This window comes from Melanostigma gelatinosum (assembly GCF_949748355.1).
Source record: "Melanostigma gelatinosum genome assembly, chromosome: 14".
Classification (NCBI taxonomy): domain Eukaryota; kingdom Metazoa; phylum Chordata; class Actinopteri; order Perciformes; family Zoarcidae; genus Melanostigma; species Melanostigma gelatinosum.
Genome location: NC_136647.1, coordinates 8,656,161 through 8,678,664, shown reverse-complemented (window position 1 = coordinate 8,678,664; position 22,504 = coordinate 8,656,161). Strand labels below are relative to the sequence as shown.

Below are 22,504 nucleotides of genomic sequence, written 5' to 3'. Positions count from 1 at the left end.
TTTAAAAAAAAGCCCCCTTCTGATGTGACTAGAGGATCATGGTGGACGTTCTCGGTACCATCAGGTTCTCCATTTGAGGGAACACCGTCACAGAACAGTCGACATTACAGGGGTTGTCAGGACAACCAGCTATGATTCATAGAGCCTCGGATAGGCCTCCACCTTGGGCTTGAAGCACTTTCCATGAGACTGAGCAGATGCTGTGCGAGTCAGCCAATCGCAGGTGAGAGAGAGGAAAAAGATGACATCATAGGCAAATTAGGGCAAATGCAGCGAGGATTTTAGTTTGTCGTCTCCGCCTGCTTATCAACCCAGTCACTTTTATACCCTTAACATCTGGAGGCGGTAGGGGGAAAAAAAATTCTGGGTTCAATTTTGGTATCATTTCCAAATGTCCAAACCGGCCGTGACAAAAATAAAGCTGGAGAGTGCATACAAAACTGTCAGTGAAGCATTAACAGACAGATAGACCCATAGGAAGCAGATAGACCTATAGGAAGTTTGTTAAATAAACCAGCAGCATACCTGTTGAAATGAAAACTACACTTATTGCCAGAATTAACAACTGTTTATCATCTCTATTTATTTCAGGACTAAGATCATTTAAAATGGAAGAATCCCCCTTCTTACACAAAATGTGTTTGCACTGCAGACATACATGAAATGTCGGGGGGGTGTTTGAGATACATTTAGGAAATATTCAAAATGCAGAGATTTCTGCATGCGATTAGTTGTGTTCTGCTTGTTGAACTCAGCACTTTTGTAGCAAATTATCACATTTTATTGTATTTTTTTTTCCAATTTACTTGTAGGCTATATCTTCCGTGGTCTATATATACATTGTGAAACTATAACTTTTAGAGGAACCGGTGCATCTAACGCAGCTCTTTATTAAAGGCCTTGTCAGTTCAGATTTTGCAGGTGAAAAAAAACTACCTTTGCAAAGCCTGTATTTGTTAAATTGTCAGTTAATGTATGAAGTTGTACTAGTGTCCCTGTAGTATGAAATAACACAGACCACCGCCTTGGAAAATGCATGGAAAATGCCTCCCTCCCTCCTGGCCTTCTCACTGAGCAGGTTTGTTCTGTCAAACAGAAAACCAACCCTGTCTGCCCGTTGGCTGCCTCCTCCCACAGAACCGCTTCCTGCATTAATATTCAGCCTCTCGGCCAATCAGCGAAGCAGGGCGGATGACATCATGGGCTAGGGAACAGTGAGCAGCCAGTGAAGCATCCAGCCTGCCGAACAAGCTTGCTTCTTTTTTTTTTCGGGTCAGGAACTGGTCTGACGAGAGAATGGCAATCCTGCCTTTGAACTGTCAGTAGGACTGTGCGGCTGACGATGACTCTACCAGAGCTGCGGGCTCCACGGCGAACCACTGACCAAGAGAATGTGAAGACATATTTCAGGTAATTCCCTCTCTGTGTAAGGCAATACGGGATGTGGAGGGGAGGAGGGAGGAGAGGAGAGGAGAGGAGAGGAGAGGAGGGGGAGGCTGTGTATGTAGGGGTGCTTTGTAGCCTCTTTTTCTTACCTCCTTCCTCCTTTCTACCCTGCTAAGAAGGCAGCTGTTTCATCAGCAGTCTGTGTCCGTGAGGGCGAGATGGAAATGGATGCATGCATCAGATGGGCTGGAGATGTATTTGTGTGATCATATACCCCCCCCCCCCTCCCCTCTTCTGCATCACATCATCTCTGTGTGCACTCCCTTGTGCCTCGCAAATAGCATCTCTATTGATGGGGAGGTGTTAGAATCAATGGTGGTGCTTGTGCAGGCCTTCAGTGTGTGTGTGCGTGTGTGCGTGTGTGTGTGTGTGTGCACGTCAGTCCTGGAGAAATGCAGCAGCTGCAGTGGCAACACTGGAACAAAAAAGAAGCGATGCTATTTTGGGTAGACCTGAGGCTAACGGATGGATCAGAGCTGTGTATGCTGTGGATTGGGGGGGTGATGGATGGTTAACATGCTGATGGATGCTCTTTTGTTATCTCTGCACTGCCTCACCTATGGCCTTACTAGGGAGGGTTTCATGAATACATGTCTTTTATTGAATTTATTTAAGGCATTCAGTGACCACACACACACACACACAAGCAGAGATGTGCCGCTGTCTCCAGGCTTTAACATGGATGTGTGTGTATGTGTGTGTAGCAGTTTCATGGCGGCTGTAGTGACAGGGAGATATACAACATCTGGTCACCTGACTTCATTTGGGGAGCGGAGTGGGGGCTGGGGCCGGGAGAGCTGAGCTACATACTGCCACAGCCATCGGTGGATGTGGAGGACAGAAGGACGGGTCGGCCGCAGTGGTGAACGTGTGTCTCCCCCGTCACCTCTGCTCATTTAGATCGGGGCTTCAGAGCTTATGTGGAGGGAGGATTCATCTCCGAGGGGGAGGGGGGGGGCGCTGTCATCCTCCAGGTTTGTGAGAGGCAGGGGCCTGATGGGAGACCTGTTGTCTGGCTGTCGCGTGACGGAGGGATGTAAGAGAGTCATGTCAGTGATCGAGGGAGGCTGAGATGAGTGTGGAGGTGAATTGGGGGATGGGATGCTGAAGGTGCTGCTCCCCTTTTGAACGTCGGCCTGTTATATTGATATAGATGTGATGCGTGCCCTTCCATTCATCACTAATCTGCCCAGACACCATGACTACACTCATTTCACTGCGTTCCCTCAAGAGTTTGTATTGTGTCCACTGCTCTCTCTTTTTGGATGGAAATATCAAGTGTCCCCAACCACCAACACGATGGCCCCTCCTTTTGTCATATTTTTTCAGTTCAAAAACATAATTTGAGGATCTAAACTGTTGTTTCTTTAGAGTATAATTGGGGAATTTTGTCAGTGCATGACATGTTTTAATAACACAGCACTGGGCTCGGCAGAAGACACCAGGCCCACAGTGGTGATCTAGTGCAGTGTCAGAGACAAGATATACTGTTAGAGTGTTTGGTATTTATACATCCCTGGTGTTCAAGTGATCTGTGACACTGTGCCACACAATCATTATATATCCAGCACACCTTTATCTACACAGGTCTGTTCCAGATAAACGGATTAATAGCTCTGTTTCGTGTACGTGGGTCTGGGTAGAGCTGCGTACCATCATTTGAAGTATTCACAGAGGCCTTTGTCTCTGTGTAGATTACAGGCACCTCATGAGCATTTTATGTCCGCAAATAATCTGCATGTGCGCTCTGTAATCCTAAAAATAACAGAACTGCTCCCTAAAGCAGAGTGTTTATAGTGTAAACAGCAATTGTGGAGGCAAAATTGAAGCTTATAGTGGCTCGGCCTTTCATGCAAATGTTTTCACAACTGACCCTTATCAACTTGCATAACCAGAACTACTATTGTTTTTAGTATTGTTATTATTATTAGAAATGCACCGATACCAATATCAGATATCAGGCCAATACGGACTCAAATACATTTAGTTTTACAAAGTTAAGAAAGTGATGTTTAAGTCAAGCCGGATGTAGATATTGAAGAATGATCCCACTCACTTCTTCACAGTGAGAAACAGCTTGTTGATAAAAACACTGGCGTCGGATTGGAACTCGATATTGCACGATGCCAAAAAGCCAGTGTTTTTTAAACCGCCGACTCGGTGCGTCCCTAATTCATTACCGGTAATAATATAATACCTGTGAAACACCAAGAGTTCGCAATACATTTCAAGATTGAAGGGAGGGAAACAGCATTACAATCATCTAAATCCACACGTGGATTGTTATTGACCGTATCTTTAAAAGTATTTTTGTACGCCACTGTAATCAATGATGTCTTTTCCAGCTCGACAAAAGAAATAACATTTTACTTGAATAATTTTATTCTATCTTCATTTGTCAGGCGGGTATTTTGTGCTCTGCTACGTACCTGGACCTCATTATCTCTTTGCCTACTTGGATAAATGTACGAGATGTTTCCTTTGTTATTTTCGTGTTTCTAACATCATCATCAGTCCAGACCTGAGTGAACAAAATAAAAATATCTAACCTGCCACCACATATAAGCATAAAATGCCCCGCACCTTTATTTAACACGATGATAGACACATCAGAACTTTTATTGGTGAACCATTTCATGTGTCTCCGTGGTTATTAGTGTGCAGTCCTGGGCTTCCCCTAGTTTTCCACTGGCCAGCGTAACCCAACACACACAGCTTCTCTTACCTCACCTCGGCTAACAAAAGCAGTCGACACACAACCTTCGTCTTGGCGTGTCGCCTGCTAGCTGGGCTGCCTGAAATACGATAGCGGGACGCACAACACATACAAGTGGGGCCTCCATCTGTTGAGGACTTAGTCTGGATGAGTTATGCTGCTATTGTTCAGTGCAGTTACCGTTTGGGACTCTTGTTGACAGTGTACGAGTGTGTCGTGGCCTCATGTGGGGTGTTTGTGTGCGTTTTAAAGGCATAGCCCACTAAAGCGGAGCAGTAGTCTTGTGGTAGGTGTGTCAGAGCTGCAGCCTGTGTGCTGTGGATTAGCAGGATTGGAAGCCATCTGGCCATTTTGTCTTGGAAAGGGGAGGGGGGGGGAGTGGTAAGTGAGAGAGATGGATGGAGAGAGACAGAGGAAACACTCACACATTGACACAGCTCCTTTCGTAATCTCCCCACTTGATGTCTGTTGCTACTTAGAATGAGGTTGTGTGTGTGTGTGTGTGTGTGTGTCTTTGGAGGGAGATGTTCCAGATGGAGACCGGAGAGAAGAAAAAGGGTGAAATGTTGCAGAGGAGGAAAGGAGTTCAGGGGGTTTAAGAGATCAACAAGTTTCACTGGGGTCAAGTTTGCCGAGAGTTGCAGAATGGAAAGACTGCGGTTGACTAGATGTGGTTAAAAAATTGACGATAAGAAGAATCGCTGCGATTGTTCTCAACACGCATGTTTCTGTGTCGTATGCGCTGCATCTCCTGAGATGTGTGGCAGCACGCTACCTCTCAGTCGAGCCGCTTGTTGACACAAATGTTACTCCCGCGTTAGTCTCTGCAAAAATGATACCGCAGCTATCTGCGTTTGTCTCGTTGTAGAGATGACACAACAGCTGGACCATATGATGAGCAGTGTAAAGTTGTGGAACATGATACCGAGCCGGAAGGACACACAGGAGGATATTACACCTAATCTCAAACCAATATGTGCACTGACCTCGCATACGTGCACGCGATACACAGAGTGACAGCATGCACATACACACTGTTTTCTCCTCCCATGTTCTCTTACAATGTGCATTTTAACCCTTTCAATGGGACCACGAGCAGGTGCACCAACTGGCTTTGCAGGGAGGGAATCCACTCCCCTCTCTGCCTCCAGCTGGCACTCAGACAGGCCCACCCATGCACACTAATGCAAAACCACAACAACACACTTTTGTAGCTTAAAGCGTGAAATAGAGCATTACCTATGCTTGGTGCTCACATATTTGTCAGGCACAAAGTTAATGCAACTGAAATCATCTCGTACCGTTTGATTGAAGATGGACTAGTTACAGTGACGGAGCAAAGACAGTGTTTTTGATCACATTAGACCAAACCTAGTAGGCTTTGGTGTTGATTGCTTGAATGCTTTTTCAAGTTCAAGGAGAGATGTGAAATTAAATTCTGCAGTATATCTGAAGTTCATCGACGCTGACAGTGAGAAAGTGTCAGTTTGAAGGACGGTCCAGTCACACACGGGGAACCGTTGGCGTCTCTTGCTCGTCATCTTGAAAATGGATATGTTGCAACGTTCTTTACTGTCAGAGTATTCATCCCATTCATGTGTTCATGGTTTCATCTGCACTGTGACTGTTAAATTGTGACCTTGAGAGGCCGACCATGTGAGAGAGGAGCGTTTGTGCGCGTTGACGTCCGTGTGTCGTCGGCCTCTGATGTCTGGATGAAGGGTCCGTGTTATGTGAAGGCTGGCAAGTGAACTGGTCTCGTCACTCTTTGCTCTTGCTAACAGGAGAGTGGGCCAACTTTTCTGGAGCGGAGGCCAGTACAAGAACTCTACGCACCAAGATGAAGGAGATAACGATACTAAACTGCAGCTCCATCATCCCTCCCTCCTTATCCTTTGAATGCCCTCTAGCTGTCCGTCCCATCCAAGTAATCAGCATCCTTCAAAAGAAGCCCAGCCGAAGCCAAGTCAAACAGAGAGCGTGTCCTAATCAGGGGCACGCAGAGCCGGGCTTATGGAGCCCTCCCCCACCGCGGGGCCATTACTGGGCCGCCATGGGCTCAAGATTAGAGCCTCTCCCCGTGTTGGCCATTCAAATTCTGCATGAGTGTTTGAAAAGAGCAGAGAAAATGTCTGCTCTTCATGGATAGATTCATATTTTATGGAAGAGAAATGTGAAAACATCCTCAGTAACATCGGAGTTCAGCCGGTGTGTCTGTGGTCGTCCTGTGCGTGTGTTTACTTTTTAGACTCTCGTGCGTTCATACTGCGGTCAAAACGTCACATCCTACCCAAGCAAGCCAAGCAGCAGGCGGTGTGGTTTTAAATTTCAGACAAATTTGCGATTGGTCTCTTGCTGATCTTTGCTTCCTTGTCTGCTGAAATACTAGTTGAGCCTCAGTTGATTCATAATGTTGAGAGACAAGCCTGTGTGTGTTTCAGAAATAGGAGCCGCTTGTTTCGGGCACAGTGCATTCACTGACTGCCTGTTTTTTTTTTGTAGCTACATAATTCATCCACGCTGCTCTCCAATGGTAGTTGTGTCTGAAATGATCATATTGATGAGCATGCGCTTCACCTTCACTTATTTTTCATGCAAGTGTATTCTGCGTGTGCCAGAGGAGAACACGAGTGTCGGTGAAGTAAAGTAGCACAGTATAAGTTTCACCCAATAAACCTCAAGAAATGATCTATTTTTATATTTAAATAGTTCAGAACCTCGTCATTATTTGATGTTGCTGCCATTTTTTCTCTCTCTCTGTCTTTGCTGACCGGACAGTAACCTGATTTAGTAGATCCCAGCTGCTGTTTTTAGGTCTTGCCATGTGCTCGTTATTGAATCCACATCTGTGCATGACGATATAACCGCTGTGTGACATACTGTAGCTGGCAAGAATGTGTTAACAGGGGCATCAGTCACAGCTGCATTAATCTGAACAGGTCATTTTGCCTTGTGGCCAATATTCCCTACGATCCTTTTAACTTTAGGCTCATGTGTCACATACCGTCTAACAGGCTTCCACAGGTTTTATTTATTGCCATGGTACCTTGACAGCCATGTTGTCAGCATTGAGACGTTTCTTTGTAAAAGGGCAGAGTGTAACTGGGTTTTGTTGTTAGTGACACGCCTAACGTCCAACCTGAGAGAACCTGTTTGCTGCCGTTGTCCGGACTCTCACCTGGAAGTCGCCCAAACACGGTAGAAAACCACCAGCATCTCTCACGAGACTCTGGAAATACAGCAGGAAAATAATCCTGATCCAAAAGCACATTAAGGTCATAACGTGTTTTTCGTTAGCTGTCTGCTGATTTAGTGTGTGTGTGTGTGTGTGTGTGTCCCCCCCCAGCCAAGATGAATCAACATGTGATTTTATTAGTGTCGTTAATCTGTCAGGAGTGAGTCGCCGTCTCATGAACCCATCCAGGGCCATGGGGGCAATTGATGCAATCACTTGTTCAGTGTATAACATGTGTCCACCATTTGTTGCGTCAACGTTCATCTACAGCGTGTTCTGCCAGAAAAGCATGGGCTGCTATGTACCAAGTGATTTACTGCAGATATCCAGATGAAATGAAGTCTATGCGGTTTCTGTGTTACATTCTCTTGCCAAGTGAAACCAGATTGTTATTCTCATCACACCGCCAGCAGAGGGGAACAAAAAAAACAAAAACACTGTCCAGTTTAATAGGAAACATGAATCTCAGACCAATGTTTCATCGTTTCTGCATCGGTATTGGCAGCTATTTTGTAGTCTAGTCTTTATGTTTAATTACACCTTAATTGTTCGTTATTTGAGGGAAAAATGATGAGAAACTGTTCTGCTCTTATGGAGATAAAAAGGTATTTAAACTTGTAGTTAATAAATAAATGATCTAGGTTAAATGTCCTGACATTTTATCAGTTCAACTTCTATCAAGTCTGGACTTAAATTAAATTTCCAACAATTATTAGTAATACAAATTCTTGTTGTCCTGTCCAAACAGGAAATGACACATTTCTGACAAATGTGTTTCAAAAGAAAATGAGTGTCTTGTGCAATAACGTTACTGTAGACTGATTAAATCATGACTTTTTACAATCAATATTACATTTTTCCACTCATCTCGTCTCTTCATTCATGCGTCTGGGAAGTTCGGGTGTAATCATCCGGATTGTGTCTTGAGCAGGAAGATGCTTACATAAAATTGTAAGGGCCTCCGTGGAGCCACATGTGTGGTGCGTCTGAGGCAGTGAGCCCTGTGTGAGAGCCGGGGAGGGGCCTTTGTTTGCTTATGTAGGTCTCCACTAAGGGGGCGGCCTGGATGGCCGGCTTTCTGGGACGGTCGCGCTGCACATCACATGATGGGCTTGGCCTCGGGGTGAGGGAGTGAAAGATGGGAGTGGGATGGGTAGATGGAAGAGTGATGGGAGCGTTTACTCTCAGAATCAACTCCTGGTGACTGTTTTCACAGCTGAAGAGACTCACTGGACATCAGACCCTAAACAGCCTCTATTCAATTATCAAATCTAAATAATATCCAAGTTTGCTGTACAAAAGTATCAGATGTGTTAGCAGAGAATCTGTCAGACCTGCAGCCGGTGTCGCAGGAACAGGATTCCTCATGTTACAATGCTAAAACAGGCCACAGCTCTAACAATACAATACATCGAAACTGTAACTCTGAGTCTTCTGGAAGCGTTTGATGTGACTGAATGAAGCCAACGCATCTTGAAATGGCTTTGTCACATTCATATTACCCCAGTTCTGCTGCTTCACAAACCAGAGACAAGAAATACTGCAACTCCTACTGGATATCACTTCCCCTACTAGCCCACATACTAGTACTCTGTGTACAAAACTAATTAATGTCAGACTTTCATGAAGAAGACGTGTGATCGTTATGCTGAAAGAATAACTATCCTCAATTGTGCTAATGGTGTAAAGAAAAGTCACTGGTCCCAGCTTCTCTTTTGCAGAATTTTAGAGTCGATATATTTTTGTTTGTCATGGTTGGTAAGATGCCAAGATGTGGACCCAAATGCAGACAGTAGAGGAGGCAGCCGAATGATTTCAGTGATTTGTTAAAGAAAAAGCTTACAGAGTCCCAATGAAGCAGTAGGTCCGACAGGCAGATAACAGGAAAATCCAGGAAGTCAACTCACTGGGAAAAATGTATACTCGGAACACCAGGACTAAGTAGCTATGACTGATTGTGGAAGTGAGAACAGGTGAGCAGGAGGTGAGCCGACTGCAGGACTAATGAGACACAGGTGAAACTAATCAGGGCGGGGCAGACAATCAAAGCTGGCGGGAAAACACTGAAAGGCTGGAAGTGAAGCGAAACGAGAGGATGGTAACAAAACAAGAAGCATTAAACATGAAAGATATGAAGAAGTGAAACAAAACAAACATAAAAAGTACAAACAAATCTTAAAACTTAACATTATGCTCCGATTCTGATGTTTCGCACTATTTTCTGCCATTTTTTTTTATAGAATATGCATCCAACCGAAGAAAGATGATAGCGTGTGCTCTCCATTGCCATAAAGCAAAAAGCGCCATTACTTGACACTCACTGACACACAGATAGAAGAAAAACACGTGTTTGTTAATAGTATCTATCATGAATATATAACAATCGTAATGTTGCGTTAATGTTAATATTCATATTGATATTAGTGCGTACTTTTTTATTTTGATGCTTTGGCAACATTGTTTTTCTGAAACTTTCATGCCAATAAAGCCACATTGAAATGAATTGATATTGACAAAAACATTTAGTCCCTCGATGTGGTCTTTCTTGCTATGCAAGAAGGACTACGAGTCAAAATTCCAGGTTGTCGTGACTCATGTTTGGTCCATCTATACCCAGATTTGTTTAAATACTGACCTCCTCCTTCTCTCTCTCACAGGACATTGTGAGTGCTGCTAAAGATGTCTGATAGTGTTGATATTGAAGAGAAACCACCAGCCCCCCCCTTGAGAATGAACAGTAGTTCCCGAGACTCTTCATCACTGAATCTCGCCTCTAAACCGCTTCCAATGGCTCCCGACGAGAAAAACAAGAAAGTCCGCCTGCGCTCCATTTTCCCTGGGGGAGACAAGAGTGAGTATCCTCCCCCCCCAACACGTCACTCCCATATATTTTACCTGTGTATGGAAATACTAGAAATCAGCCTGTGAAATCATTTCTTGTTTGTCTCCTGTAGCAAACAAGAAGAAGGAGAAGGAACGTCCTGAGATATCCCTACCTTCAGACTTTGAACACACCATTCATGTCGGCTTTGATGCCATTACAGGAGAATTCACAGTGAGTATCTATTTCTCCCGATAATCAGGCGTATAAACACGGACCAATGTGCTTCTAAAATCATCCTCCCTTCTCAAAGCAGAGTCCCAGGCAAGCGTTCATATAATCACAATTCTCTGAGGAGACAGAGTCAACTAAATGATATCTTTTCCTTCACATAAAGTTGGTAATACAAGTGACCTGAATGACAATCACTCTACCTCATTGTACCTCACTATACCTCGTTATACCTCCCCTATCAGGCTAAACCTGCACCTGAATTCTGCAATGCTTCTTTTAGCTGCAGTTTCTCTTGGCAGGAGACATTTTATTCTTACACAAACCAAGATATAATTACATGACACAGTCATTTAACACTGAATTTCAGAATTAATTTCACTTATTCATATGGAAGATCTGGAATTGTTTTTTTCTTTTTCTTGTGATTCTCAAAGGGAGGTCCGTAGTTCATAGATTACATTCTAATCAACCAATCTTTAACTCTTAGAATCTACAAATATTTTTAATGCATGTCTAACATCTTTCTAACACCTTTCTCTTGTGTAAGAATTAGGGGTGTAACGGTTCACAAAATTCACGGTTCGGTACGTTTCGGTACAGTAGAAAACTATAAATGCCAGAGAAATGTACTTGATTTTAAAATATATTTATTCATTACAACTAACATCATGAAGTTATTCTTTGACTTTGAACAATGATGGAACTATACCTGAGTGACTCATCTTCTGGGGTGTCTTCTTAGCAACACATAAGCATAAAAAACAAAAACTGCGCCTTAATGTTATGTAGTATTGTTGCTTACATCTTGTATTGTTACTTACATCTTGCAAAAGAGATTTTTAATCTCAATGGGACTACCTGGTTCAATAAAGGTTTAAAAAAAACAAAAAAAAACATTTTTTGTTTTTTATTCAAACGTATTCGGTTCGTCATGCGTACCGAAACGTGAGCCTCGTACCGAACGGTTCAATGCGAATACGCGTATCGTTACACCCCCAGTAAGAATGTATCATAACTAAGTAACTACTAAAAAAAAGTCTTATCCAGAGAAACATACTTGAGCGGGTCCTTGGCTGAAAAACAATTCAGAACATCTGCTTCATACCAAACCCCAACAATTGTAGATATAATATATTTGGGCTATTACACTTAGACACTAAATGCATCCCTTTGACGTGATCTAGTTCATTGTTATAGCCCCAAAAAATAAAGCTTATAAAGCTGTTAATGTTCAGTTTTTGTTCACAGAGATGTTTATTCAGCACTCATTATATTGTATCACGTATATTCTACTATGGTTCCTTGAATTTTGTTCATCCTACAGACTGGAGGGGAAGTTGTTGTAATGTATTGCATTATATTGTACAAGTGTTCATGATATTGTTTTGCACATCTTCTTTATGGTAATCATTTATGCTAGAGGTGATCCTCTGCTACATAAACTGATGTTTCTGTTGATTTACTTTCTGTTAATTCTTTTAATTTTGCAATTGAAAACATGCCCGTTAGCGTTATAATGGAAGCGTAACATGTAAAACATGAATCTGAAATGGTTTCACAACACCAGGACTAGTTTACTACTGAAAGGAATCATTATTTTGAGATCAAATAGCTGATGAGCATTGCACTCATGAATACTGCACGTGTTCTGGTCTATTTGACTTCCTGATGTCCAGCACTCAGTCCATGACATCAGTAACAAGTAGCTCCTTGTTCATTTGATAAGCTGTGAGCTTATGACACACACACAGACACTCATTATGTTTTAAACCAAATCACTTTGATTTCACTTCGGTCATGGTTTTCTGGGAAAGGATTGTTGATTTGCTCCTTGATCTTGTTTGTTTGACCTGAAATGTGAAAACAACATGTAATGGTTCGGCTCGCTGTTTCCCACTGCTCTTCAAAACTTTATGCTAAGCTAAAGAAGAGAGCGAATTAGCTTATTTCTGAAAAATGTCGAACCATTCCTTTACGGTTCATTTGGTATGTGGCTATTAGATAGTGACTCCAAGGAAACTGAGAATTACAATAAAGAAGAAGTACAAAAGCTAATTCTTCTCTCCAAATACGAAATCAATGCATTTCAGAAAATGTAGAAGATTTTCTTCACCAAGTTTATGTTCAAATGACATTCTTTATAAAGATTATGAAGGGTTAAATTGCGGTAGGTTCGGGGATATGTTGGGTTGATTGACAGCTGTAGTGATCGCTTGTCCGCAGTACTCACGCTCCTAAAAGTCGGTGTGTGAAGCTCTACATCTACTGTTTCTGGCTGCGCGTGAAGGAGTATTAACAAACCAACACGTTTTCCTTGAACAAGACAAAGCTTGAACATTAGACCTCTGTCTCTTTGTGCAGGGTATACCGGAGCAATGGGCCCGGCTCCTACAGACCTCGAACATCACCAAGCTGGAGCAGAAGAAGAACCCGCAGGCCGTGTTGGACGTCTTGAAGTTCTACGACTCCAAAGAGACCGTCAACAACCAGAAGTACATGAGCTTCACCTCGGGAGGTAAGCAACGCCAGAACACGGACGGAATGAAATAACATCCACCAATGTCACAAAAACCATTCCATATTTATTCTTATGTAAAATACAAACGATTTTAACAATGTTCCTTTCTGTTTCAGACAAGTCGGCACAGGGGTACATAGCAGCAAACACTCTGGTGAGTTCTTTTAATATCTCAACTTACTTTGGCTAGTGTTGGTTAAACCTAAATTATGCATTATTAACAATATAGAAAGCACCATACAATAAGCATCGAACACAAAGTATGTGAGTTAATACCACCTGCTATTTAAGGCTGAATTTAAAATGAATCATGGCAATAAAACATAACTCTTTTTGTTAGAGGTTGCTCCTCTGTCTGCCTTATTAGGGTTTTTTATTGCTGCACTGCAGATATTGACCTCACTAGACTGCCTGGTTAATATAATAAAATAATACAAGTAAAAATCAACCTCTGGCGTTCAGCCATTCGCAATCTCTGCCACATTTTATTAGAAAATCTCTCACCTCAAAGATATATTACCTCCTGATTTATCTACATCTTAAAATGTAATAAAACAAAACAGGTAAGTTGCAACATTCTGGCTTTATTTCATCGCCTCTCCCACTACGCCACAGTGAATCTTCCTCACTTTACGCTCACTAACTCTATCTGGGAATCCCTGTGATAGACGGTGTTACTGTGCAGCCCATTTATTCCACTCACTTCTGCCTCTAATGGGTGAAATGTGTGCGCTCCCCTCTCGAGGCTTACTGTCCTCGCGATGCACCCTAATGCCCTCCTGCGTGGAAACGCTGACGGCTGTGAGAGCCACCGCTGCTCATTGTTTATTTTTCCAATCTACTCAACCAGATTTTGAAATACCGACAGACAAGCTTCACTGAAAAGCTCAACTGCATCTAGAAGGACTCCCGCTGTGGTGACCTCATTCCAGGCTTCGACCAGAGTAATCTATGCTTTGAATGCCTCGGCCTGCACACGCTCAGACGGGTGAAGAAGTGGGAAAAAAACCAAGTCTGTTCAGTGGGATTCGCTGCCCGAGGCAAACTACCATGGGATCCCTTAATGCAGGCCAGTTGCCTGAGAGAGCTGTTTGCCAGTGAAGGGAACGCCGGTGTGGCAGCGAGTCTAAAAGGTTGTGCGAGCCCAGCGAAGGTGTTTGAGAGCATCTCAGCCTTCGGACTGTCGCAGAGGTCCTCGGCCTGCAAGAGGTGACTCAGCTGTTGGCTACGGTGCTGCAGACATCACCATTGGTTTGGTCCTTCGCTGTCTCAGGCAAGCAGAACTATGGGAGAGGTGCTAATATTTGATCTGGAGACCAACTTTCTCCTTAGAGAGAGGAACAGTAACCCAACGTGGGCTACCTGACGCTCCCTGTCAGATTGCTTTGAACAGCAACAACCACTAACCTGCAATGCGGGTACATGTTTGAAAGCTGGTGTGTTGTTTTCCTCCAGCCAGGAAATGTTTCCTCGAGCCTTGTCATTCGGGATTAAAGAAGAAAAATAACTTATTTTCGTCGGATGGAGAAAAGAAAGATTTACCTTCATTCTGTTTGAAGCGGTCGGTCGTGCTGCAGGTCGATCGAGTGCCTCACCTTGACCTTAGCTGCAGCGTGTATTTATAACTGTGCATAATGCAGCGAGAGGGGCCACTGCGTTGCATTATAATTCAGGCTTTGGTCAAACCAAGTTGTTTCTAACTTTCAGATTCTAGGATCTTGGTAAGACTTCACTTCCTGAGCCTGGCGGGTTAAATATTGCTCTCAGTGTCCACCTCTACCTGACAATAGATTCACCCAAGAAATTGTCTTCTCTGAAACAAACACTTTTCATGTTAAAACAGAAATGAAAGCGTAAGATACATTGGCAGTGTTTCAGGGTTCATTTTATTACCTCTTTTATTGCTGCAGTCAGTTCATATTCGTTCTGCTGCAAACCATGAAGTCCTGAGTGCCAGACCGCAGGACTCAGCATTGACCGTCTGTTTATCAGAGAATGTGTTGGCCTCACATTGTATTTGACATTTCATCTCTTGTCGCATTGTCGACATTGCTGTTCAACTTCACAAAAACCCTCAGGATCCAGCATTGTTGGTACGTGGAGGCCACAGCGTTCCTCTTATAATTCCTTCAAGGCACCGTGCAGTCCAGACAATACATGGCATCCTGCCCGTATAAGCAGCTGAATAATAATATCTATCTGTAACAACGTAATAATGTTGGAATTATCTCAGCTCAGCATGATTTGTCTCATGAAAACTGGTGTCAGTTCAGTCAGGTCTAACTGCCGCATGACTCTGTCGTTGTCCTTCATCAGTTTAATCCCCACATAGACTGAATTGATGTGCAGAAGTCAATAACAATTGCAAGGACACCACGCAATGTTTCTTCATTACGTGTTCATAATTATGGTGCTCATAAATGTTTAATAGTATAATAGAAAACAGCGTTTGTCCAATCAGATCACTGGGAGCAGCGTTATAGAGCCAGGTCTCTTTTTTATTAACAGTGAAACAATTTTCATGTTTGATCAACTTTTAGTGTCCAAAAATTACTTTTTACTTTCTTCATCTTGTTGTCAAAGTGCATACCAGAACACTGGTTTCAATAACAGCGCTTCCATGCAAGGCGACATTGATAACTGAACGTTATTCAAGTTAGACAATATAGCGATCGAATCAAAGCTGATTGAAACGTTTTTCACAAGAAATCTGAAAACATGTTCTAGGCTTGCCTGTAGGACGGTCCTCAGGTGGCATTATTTGTCTCCATCATGTCCCCTCATGCTGGGGATCAGGAGGACGATTTACGGACTTAATGTCCCTCAGGAGCGTCCCCCCCCCCTGCCCCCCTCTTAAACGTTGTTTGGGTTTGTTTTGAGTAAATCCATTTTCAACCTTCACATTCAGAACCGACTGCTGTCATCTGGGCCTCCTGTCAGCCTTAGAACCTGCAGCGCATTATTTGACAAGGTAACTCCTCCATATTACTTTCCACATAATGTATCTCTGCATTGGCTTTGAAGCTAAATTTGATCTCCTAACTTTGATGATTCCAACTGCAAAACGCACATAAATATATGATTTCAGACGCATAATCACTCTGTCCTGAAATATCATTGGGGGGGGGGGTATATTACTTTTTGATGTTACTGATGTGTTTGTTATCTTCCACAAGAGCACCTCTTATCTTTTTTCAAATAGGCCGTCTCTGAAATGGCAGGGCAGGGACGCATGCCACAAAGGGTTGTGATGACTGTCAAACTGCATGTATGAGCTCACATTCTTTACAATCGCCAATAATATGCCTTCGTCACCATTGTAGACATTACCGCATGGCTCTGGGAGAAAAACAAAGTAAAAGAAATAACCCACATGGCACTGCTTACAGTTAGACACTCATTGCTGCACTGCAGTCTTGGCCCAGCTCTCCTTGGTCAGAGGCCCAGTATGTCTGAATGAAGGACTGGGACTTTCCTTCAGCCAAACCCTTTCCCTTTAATCACCAGAACTAAGCTGCACTGCTTCATTTATGCATGACGAGACTGGAAATGGATGAAATGTTTCCACTCCATAAGAGGAAGATGATCCAAGGCTAGCAGAGGGTTGTTTTGTTTTTTTGGATGGGGGGAATAAAGGCTGAGCATTAGGCATAATAAATATGCCCGAGGCTTATTAATCCGACTTGTTAAAGGGTATCAAGAGGATGTCTGCGGTTCATCACCATATTGCACATTACTGCAATGTGGCAGCATGGCTTCTCCTCCAGCACAGTGAAATACAGCAGTTCGGTACTTAAATAAAGTAAATGCATTTTCACACCTGACTCGACCCCTTGTAAACTGAGATAAAGTGCACTGATGGCACCTCACCCTGTTAATGCTTGTCTCTTTAGCTCTCACTGGACTCACCACACTTCCCTTCACTATTAACACAATTGCTCCCAACAATTTAACCCCAATCATATTTGGTTTTTTTTTACACAAACTGTCAGATGTATCTCTACAGATGAACTGTGTTTTGTTCATGTTTTTATGATATGCAATTTATGTCACCACTTTGGAATAAATTGTTGATTCGATGTGAATCTGTGATATGGTTGATACAATCTAAAAATGAATTCACCATCACACACAGCTTGTATGTTCTTTATGAAAGTCAACTGGCCAAAACTCAAACTCTGTTCGTGGTTGGTTTGGGGTTTGCAGCTTGTTTACTGTGGTAAAGCTTACCTGTATTTATAATACATAAATGCAAAGGTCTGCACATGCTCTTGTCATTCCACGCTCCTTCATGGCACATGCATCCAGACTCACTTCTATCTCTACCCTCCAGGGTGCCAAAACATCGTCGTCAGAGCCCCCGATCGCTCCACCTGTGTCAGAAGAGGAGGAGGATGAGGAGGAAGAAGAAGAGGAGGAGGAGGAAGAAGAGGACGACGACGACGAGCTGCCCCCGGTTATCGCGCCTCGGCCCGAGCACACCAAATCGGTGAGTTTGCAATACGCCGCTGGGCGATGGGTGAAACCGGTCTGCTTGCGAATCCAAAATCCCCTCTGCATGTCTTTGACTCCTTTCTCCTCGCAGATCTACACGCGCTCCGTCTCTGTCTTGGAGCCGAAGCCTCCCACCCCCGTCAAAGAAGTAGTGACTCCACCGGAGTCGCAGGTCCTGCCGGATAACACGTCCAACACAATGTATCGCCACACTGACCGCCAGAGGAAGAAGTCCAAAATGACGGATGAGGAAATTCTGGAGAGACTCAGTACGTGCCTCAGACACTTTTCATGAGTTAGTTCAGATGTTCAAATGGATTGTCTGTGAAAAGTATCTCCGTAAATGATTGTAAAAGCCTTCTTCACACTACCAGGAAGTGTTTTGGTGTAGAAATCATAAATCTCTCAAATTCTTTAACTAAAAACAATGAAATATAAAGAAGTGGAGTTTGAAAAATAAACTCGTAGTCGTCCACAATTTGTAGAAATCTACACATGTCCAAAAACAATACTGAGGACACGACTTGAGTGTTCAATAATTCACTGTGTAGTGATTCAGACAGGCTGGATGTTTGGATTCCAGTGGCTGTTTTCCACATATTATTTCAAGTGCACAGATTCTGTGTATTTAGAAGAAATGTGCAAAAGAACAGGGAACACCACTGTAATCAAATTTGGACAAAGAAGTACTTTTTGTCCTTGGCTGTGGTTTTCTCTAGACCGCTCCTCTCTCTGCAATATGACTTAAGCCCAAACTACCAGCATGCACCGTGAAGTAGAGATGCATGTAACTGCACTGCAAGGCAGGGTACGTCTGCAACACAAGGGTCGGAAACGTTTTACACTGAAAGCCTTCATGAATGTGTGAGCCCACACAAGCTCAATCATTGCATATCTGCTTTCTCTCGGACTCAGGGAGCATTGTGAGCGTGGGGGATCCCAAAAAGAAGTACACACGCTTCGAGAAAATAGGACAAGGGTAAGTTCACCCACCGTCACAAACGAGTCGACGCGGTTTCTCAAACAGAGCAATGTCGGGAGCAGTCAGTCTCGCCGGGAGAGATGGAGCTGTGGTGACCGTGCTTTAGTGAGGCGGAGGCAGAGGGAGGGTTGGGCTGAAGGACTGGGAGAAGAATAAGCAGAGAGGAAATGAGAAGTGTATCCTGAAATGGCCAAGGGCCAGATTAGCTCATTTCTCTCTCGCCTTGTCTTTCTGTGTTTTACACAATCGGCAGACAAAAGCTGTGTTGTTGTTATCTGCTCTGACATGCTCTTTATTTCCATATTTGATCAGGAAGCTATCTTAATCAGGAGATAACTGTCTATTTACTCTGTGCCGGGCTACCTTTCACTTTTTACTACCAGGAACTATGCGCTGTTATTCATAAACTAGCTTCTGACAGTACACAGGCGTAGCTGACGGCCAGAGAAAGTGGAAAGACCAGAAGACTAAACTCACAGTGGAAGGTTGTTAGTATCGGGAAGTACACTTCCAAATAAGGACAGAATGGCTGCATACCATTCCTGTTGGAAACCATAAACTTCTTATCGATCTTTGTGCTCATCACTGTTACATACGGTTTATTAATGAAGAGACAAATAGGACTCTGGCATCAAATGTAGACTGTTTACTGTTTTTCCCTTTAAGTTTAGTTAAGTTATAATCGGCCAGCAGTCTGTGGTCTGACTGCAGTAAAACCGATGCTTACAACTTAGACTTTGTTGAAGTATATGCTATAGGTCTCTAGAATCTTTTATAATTGTCATTTATTATAATTTATTATGATTGTAATTAATGTGATTTTGATCTTGTGTTTCACCAGAGCGTCCGGCACTGTGTACACTGCCATCGACATAGCAACTGGCCAAGAGGTGAGTTGATTTACGTTTTACTTACCAAGCCATTGAGCTTTTCCTTTGAGCTGAGCCACACATTCCTCCTCGTCTGTTTTCTCAGGTGGCCATCAAGCAAATGAACCTGCAGCAGCAGCCCAAGAAAGAGCTGATCATCAATGAGATCCTGGTGATGAGGGAAAACAAAAACTCCAATATAGTGAACTACCTGGACAGGTCAGTTTTCACACACAGGGTCATGTATCACACACAGTGAATAGAAGCCTGAGGTCACGGCCTCTTTTCAGTTATTTTGCCTCAGAATAGATCACATTTTCCCAGAGTCCAGGTCAGTTAGTGGTCAGAACTTAAAGTCAGTGACTGTTATCATGAATGACATTGAAGGACCCTCTGAGCCTTCTTCCTAGATCCCCGTTCTTCTTCTTCCTCTTTTTTTTCCCCTGGTGGTCAACATTCGTCATTTGCTACATGACTGCCACCTACTGTTTTAAAAGAATTTGACCACACAATCACTCATTTTCTATCCAATTGTTAAGCATCTGCTCCACTCGGCTCGGATTTCATGACATCGGCCTTTCAGATGTTGTTCACAGCTGGCAGTAACATGCTTGAGCACCGACTGTGTGTTGTAATTGACTCTGCATCATGAGACGTAAGTCGTAGAGATGCTGCTTTGTGCCCTTCTTCTTGGGAACTTTTGTTCTCATCTTCTCCTCGTGTGCCAAGTGTCAGCCATCTCGCCGAGATTATCGATTCATCAAAGCAACGACTGAACGTAAAACCCCAATATGAAATGCATGTCACCCTAAAACTGTATTTTCCCTTCTGGCTTGTTTTAGTTACTTAGTAGGCGATGAGCTGTGGGTGGTGATGGAGTATTTGGCCGGTGGCTCGCTGACAGATGTAGTGACGGAGACCTGCATGGACGAGGGCCAGATCGCTGCAGTCTGCAGAGAGGTAAGAAGCCAAGTTTAGACATCAGCAATACCCCTGATTACCTCTGTGGCCATGGAGAGCTGACCCGGACATTTAGGTGGGCACATGCAAAAGCTTTTTTCCTTTCTCTTTCTCTTCAGTGTCTTCAAGCCCTGGACTTCCTACACTCCAACCAGGTGATCCATAGAGATATAAAAAGTGACAACATCCTCTTGGGTATGGACGGATCCGTCAAGCTCAGTAAGTCGACATATTTTTGTCATGACATACAATTTATCTGGCTTTAGTGTGGTAGAATTAAAGTTAAAAAAAAGCACCATTTCTGAGAGAGAAGTGTTTGAGATGTATGTTTTAAGGGAGATGGCACTGTGATAAGTGAAAGACTACTTCAATTAAACATGGGGTAAGTTGACAGTAAAACTGTGTGTTTAATGTGATAAAGCAAAATGCAAACAAAGACAACAACACTCACCACTGCATCTCTCTCCCTCCGTCTTCCTCTGCAGCCGACTTTGGCTTCTGTGCCCAGATCACTCCAGAGCAGAACAAGCGCAGCACGATGGTGGGAACGCCCTACTGGATGGCGCCCGAGGTGGTGACTCGCAAGGCTTATGGCCCAAAAGTGGATATCTGGTCTCTGGGGATCATGGCAATAGAGATGGTGGAGGGAGAACCGCCCTACCTGAATGAGAATCCACTAAGGGTAAGACACAAAATTGGCCCCCTAGTGGTCATACAGGATGGAGATTAAATATTCAGATTCTTTTTTTCCCTATGTTACCCTCATTTGATGGTCTGTTTGACCTCTTCCATCGCTCCAGGCGCTGTACCTGATAGCTACCAACGGGACCCCAGAGCTGCAGAACCCAGAGAGGCTGTCATCTGTGTTCAGAGACTTCCTCAACCGCTGTCTGGAGATGGATGTGGACCGCAGAGGCTCTGCCAAGGAGCTGCTCCAGGTACAACCGCGACTAGAAGCTCAATAAACGTACAAGCACATGCATACACTTTCATGTCCTGCAGAAGTCAGCAAATCACACTAAAAGTCAACTATCCATAACAATAAATGTGCATGCGTCACTCTTTAGCTCCATCGCTACATTTGTATTAATATATAATCTCTGTCCTCTTGCAGCATTCCTTCCTCAAGCTGGCGAAGCCTCTATCCAGCCTGACGCCTCTGATTGTAGCTGCCAAGGAAGCCATAAAGAACAGCAGTCGCTAGTGTGTGCCCTCTGTCCCCACCCGAGGCTGGAGCCCTGCCTGCGATGTGTGCGTTCATGGGGGGCAGGGGCTCGGATGTTTGGCTGGTGGGTGACGTGACAGTGGCAGCACAAGGAGTGGGGGGGGGGGGAGGGGTTTGTGTGGCTTACCGTGACAGCACAAGGACAAAAGACCCCCAGGCCTCATACGTAGGACGGACATCTGGCCTTGCAGCCTCTCGGCCCATGCTGCTGAAAAAGACCTTGCCTCCTTGTTTACTTCTCCAGCACTCTGTACATGTAGAGCAGTCCATCACAAGTGTGTGTGTGTGTATGTGTGTGTGTGCGTGCGTGCGTGCATACCAACTGTGCACATCTCTTTGTGTCATACGTCTTGTTCGGCAGCAGTCGCTCCCCAAACCAAGAAACATTTTCAAGAGGAAACTTCAGGAGAGAAGAGGAGCGACTGTCTGAGATTCCTGCCCAGCTTTAGGCTGGTTTTCTTTCCTCTAGTTCCTCCGTGGAGCACAATCAGGCCACACTTGCACCTGAAGTGGCTGACGTGAGAGAGTGACTCTGGACCCAACCTTTGCCTGCATGACTATGGCTCCGTGGAGAAACATCGCTACTCCTCTGCAGATTGTCACATCTCAAGGTGGCTTATTTATGTGTATGTGTGTGATTGTGTGTAGGGGGGGGGGGGGTGCAGCTACAGGGGAATACGTCAGGAATCATTTCACATGACTCACGCCAGCTTTAAACATCCGTCATCAATCCGCTTCATATCGCCGCAGAGAGACGAGTCCCGTATTTCATTTGAGACAACTTCTGTCAGACAGTCTCTGCCGTAGTCACTGGAGTTCATTTGCTGCATTTGATCAGATTTACTGTTCTGATTATTCAAGATATGGACATTATTGAAAATATTGAAACACTGTTGGTGCACAATTTGCCAACGCAAAGGATTCAATTAACCAGAACATGTGACTCGATTGTAGCTCAAACGTGTAAATATTTAATTATGCATACTGCACATACCTTCATATCA

The 22,504-nt window shown here is 43.8% G+C and overlaps 1 protein-coding gene across 1 annotated transcript; it reads left to right on the top strand.

The window, feature by feature from the left end:
• The first annotated feature begins 1,257 nt into the window (after positions 1-1,257).
• LOC306788420 (serine/threonine-protein kinase PAK 3-like) lies at positions 1,258-21,563 on the top strand. The gene is made up of 16 exons (XM_079283954.1): positions 1,258-1,410; positions 10,055-10,248; positions 10,352-10,452; positions 12,814-12,967; positions 13,087-13,124; positions 15,879-15,941; positions 17,304-17,459; positions 17,556-17,733; positions 18,380-18,443; positions 19,288-19,336; positions 19,422-19,534; positions 20,158-20,275; positions 20,395-20,494; positions 20,761-20,957; positions 21,076-21,213; positions 21,390-21,563. The coding sequence occupies exons 2-16, from the start codon at positions 10,077-10,079 to the stop codon at positions 21,477-21,479; spliced, it is 1,731 nt and encodes a 576-aa protein (XP_079140080.1). The 5' UTR covers positions 1,258-1,410; positions 10,055-10,076; the 3' UTR covers positions 21,480-21,563.
• The last annotated feature ends 941 nt before the right edge of the window (positions 21,564-22,504 follow it).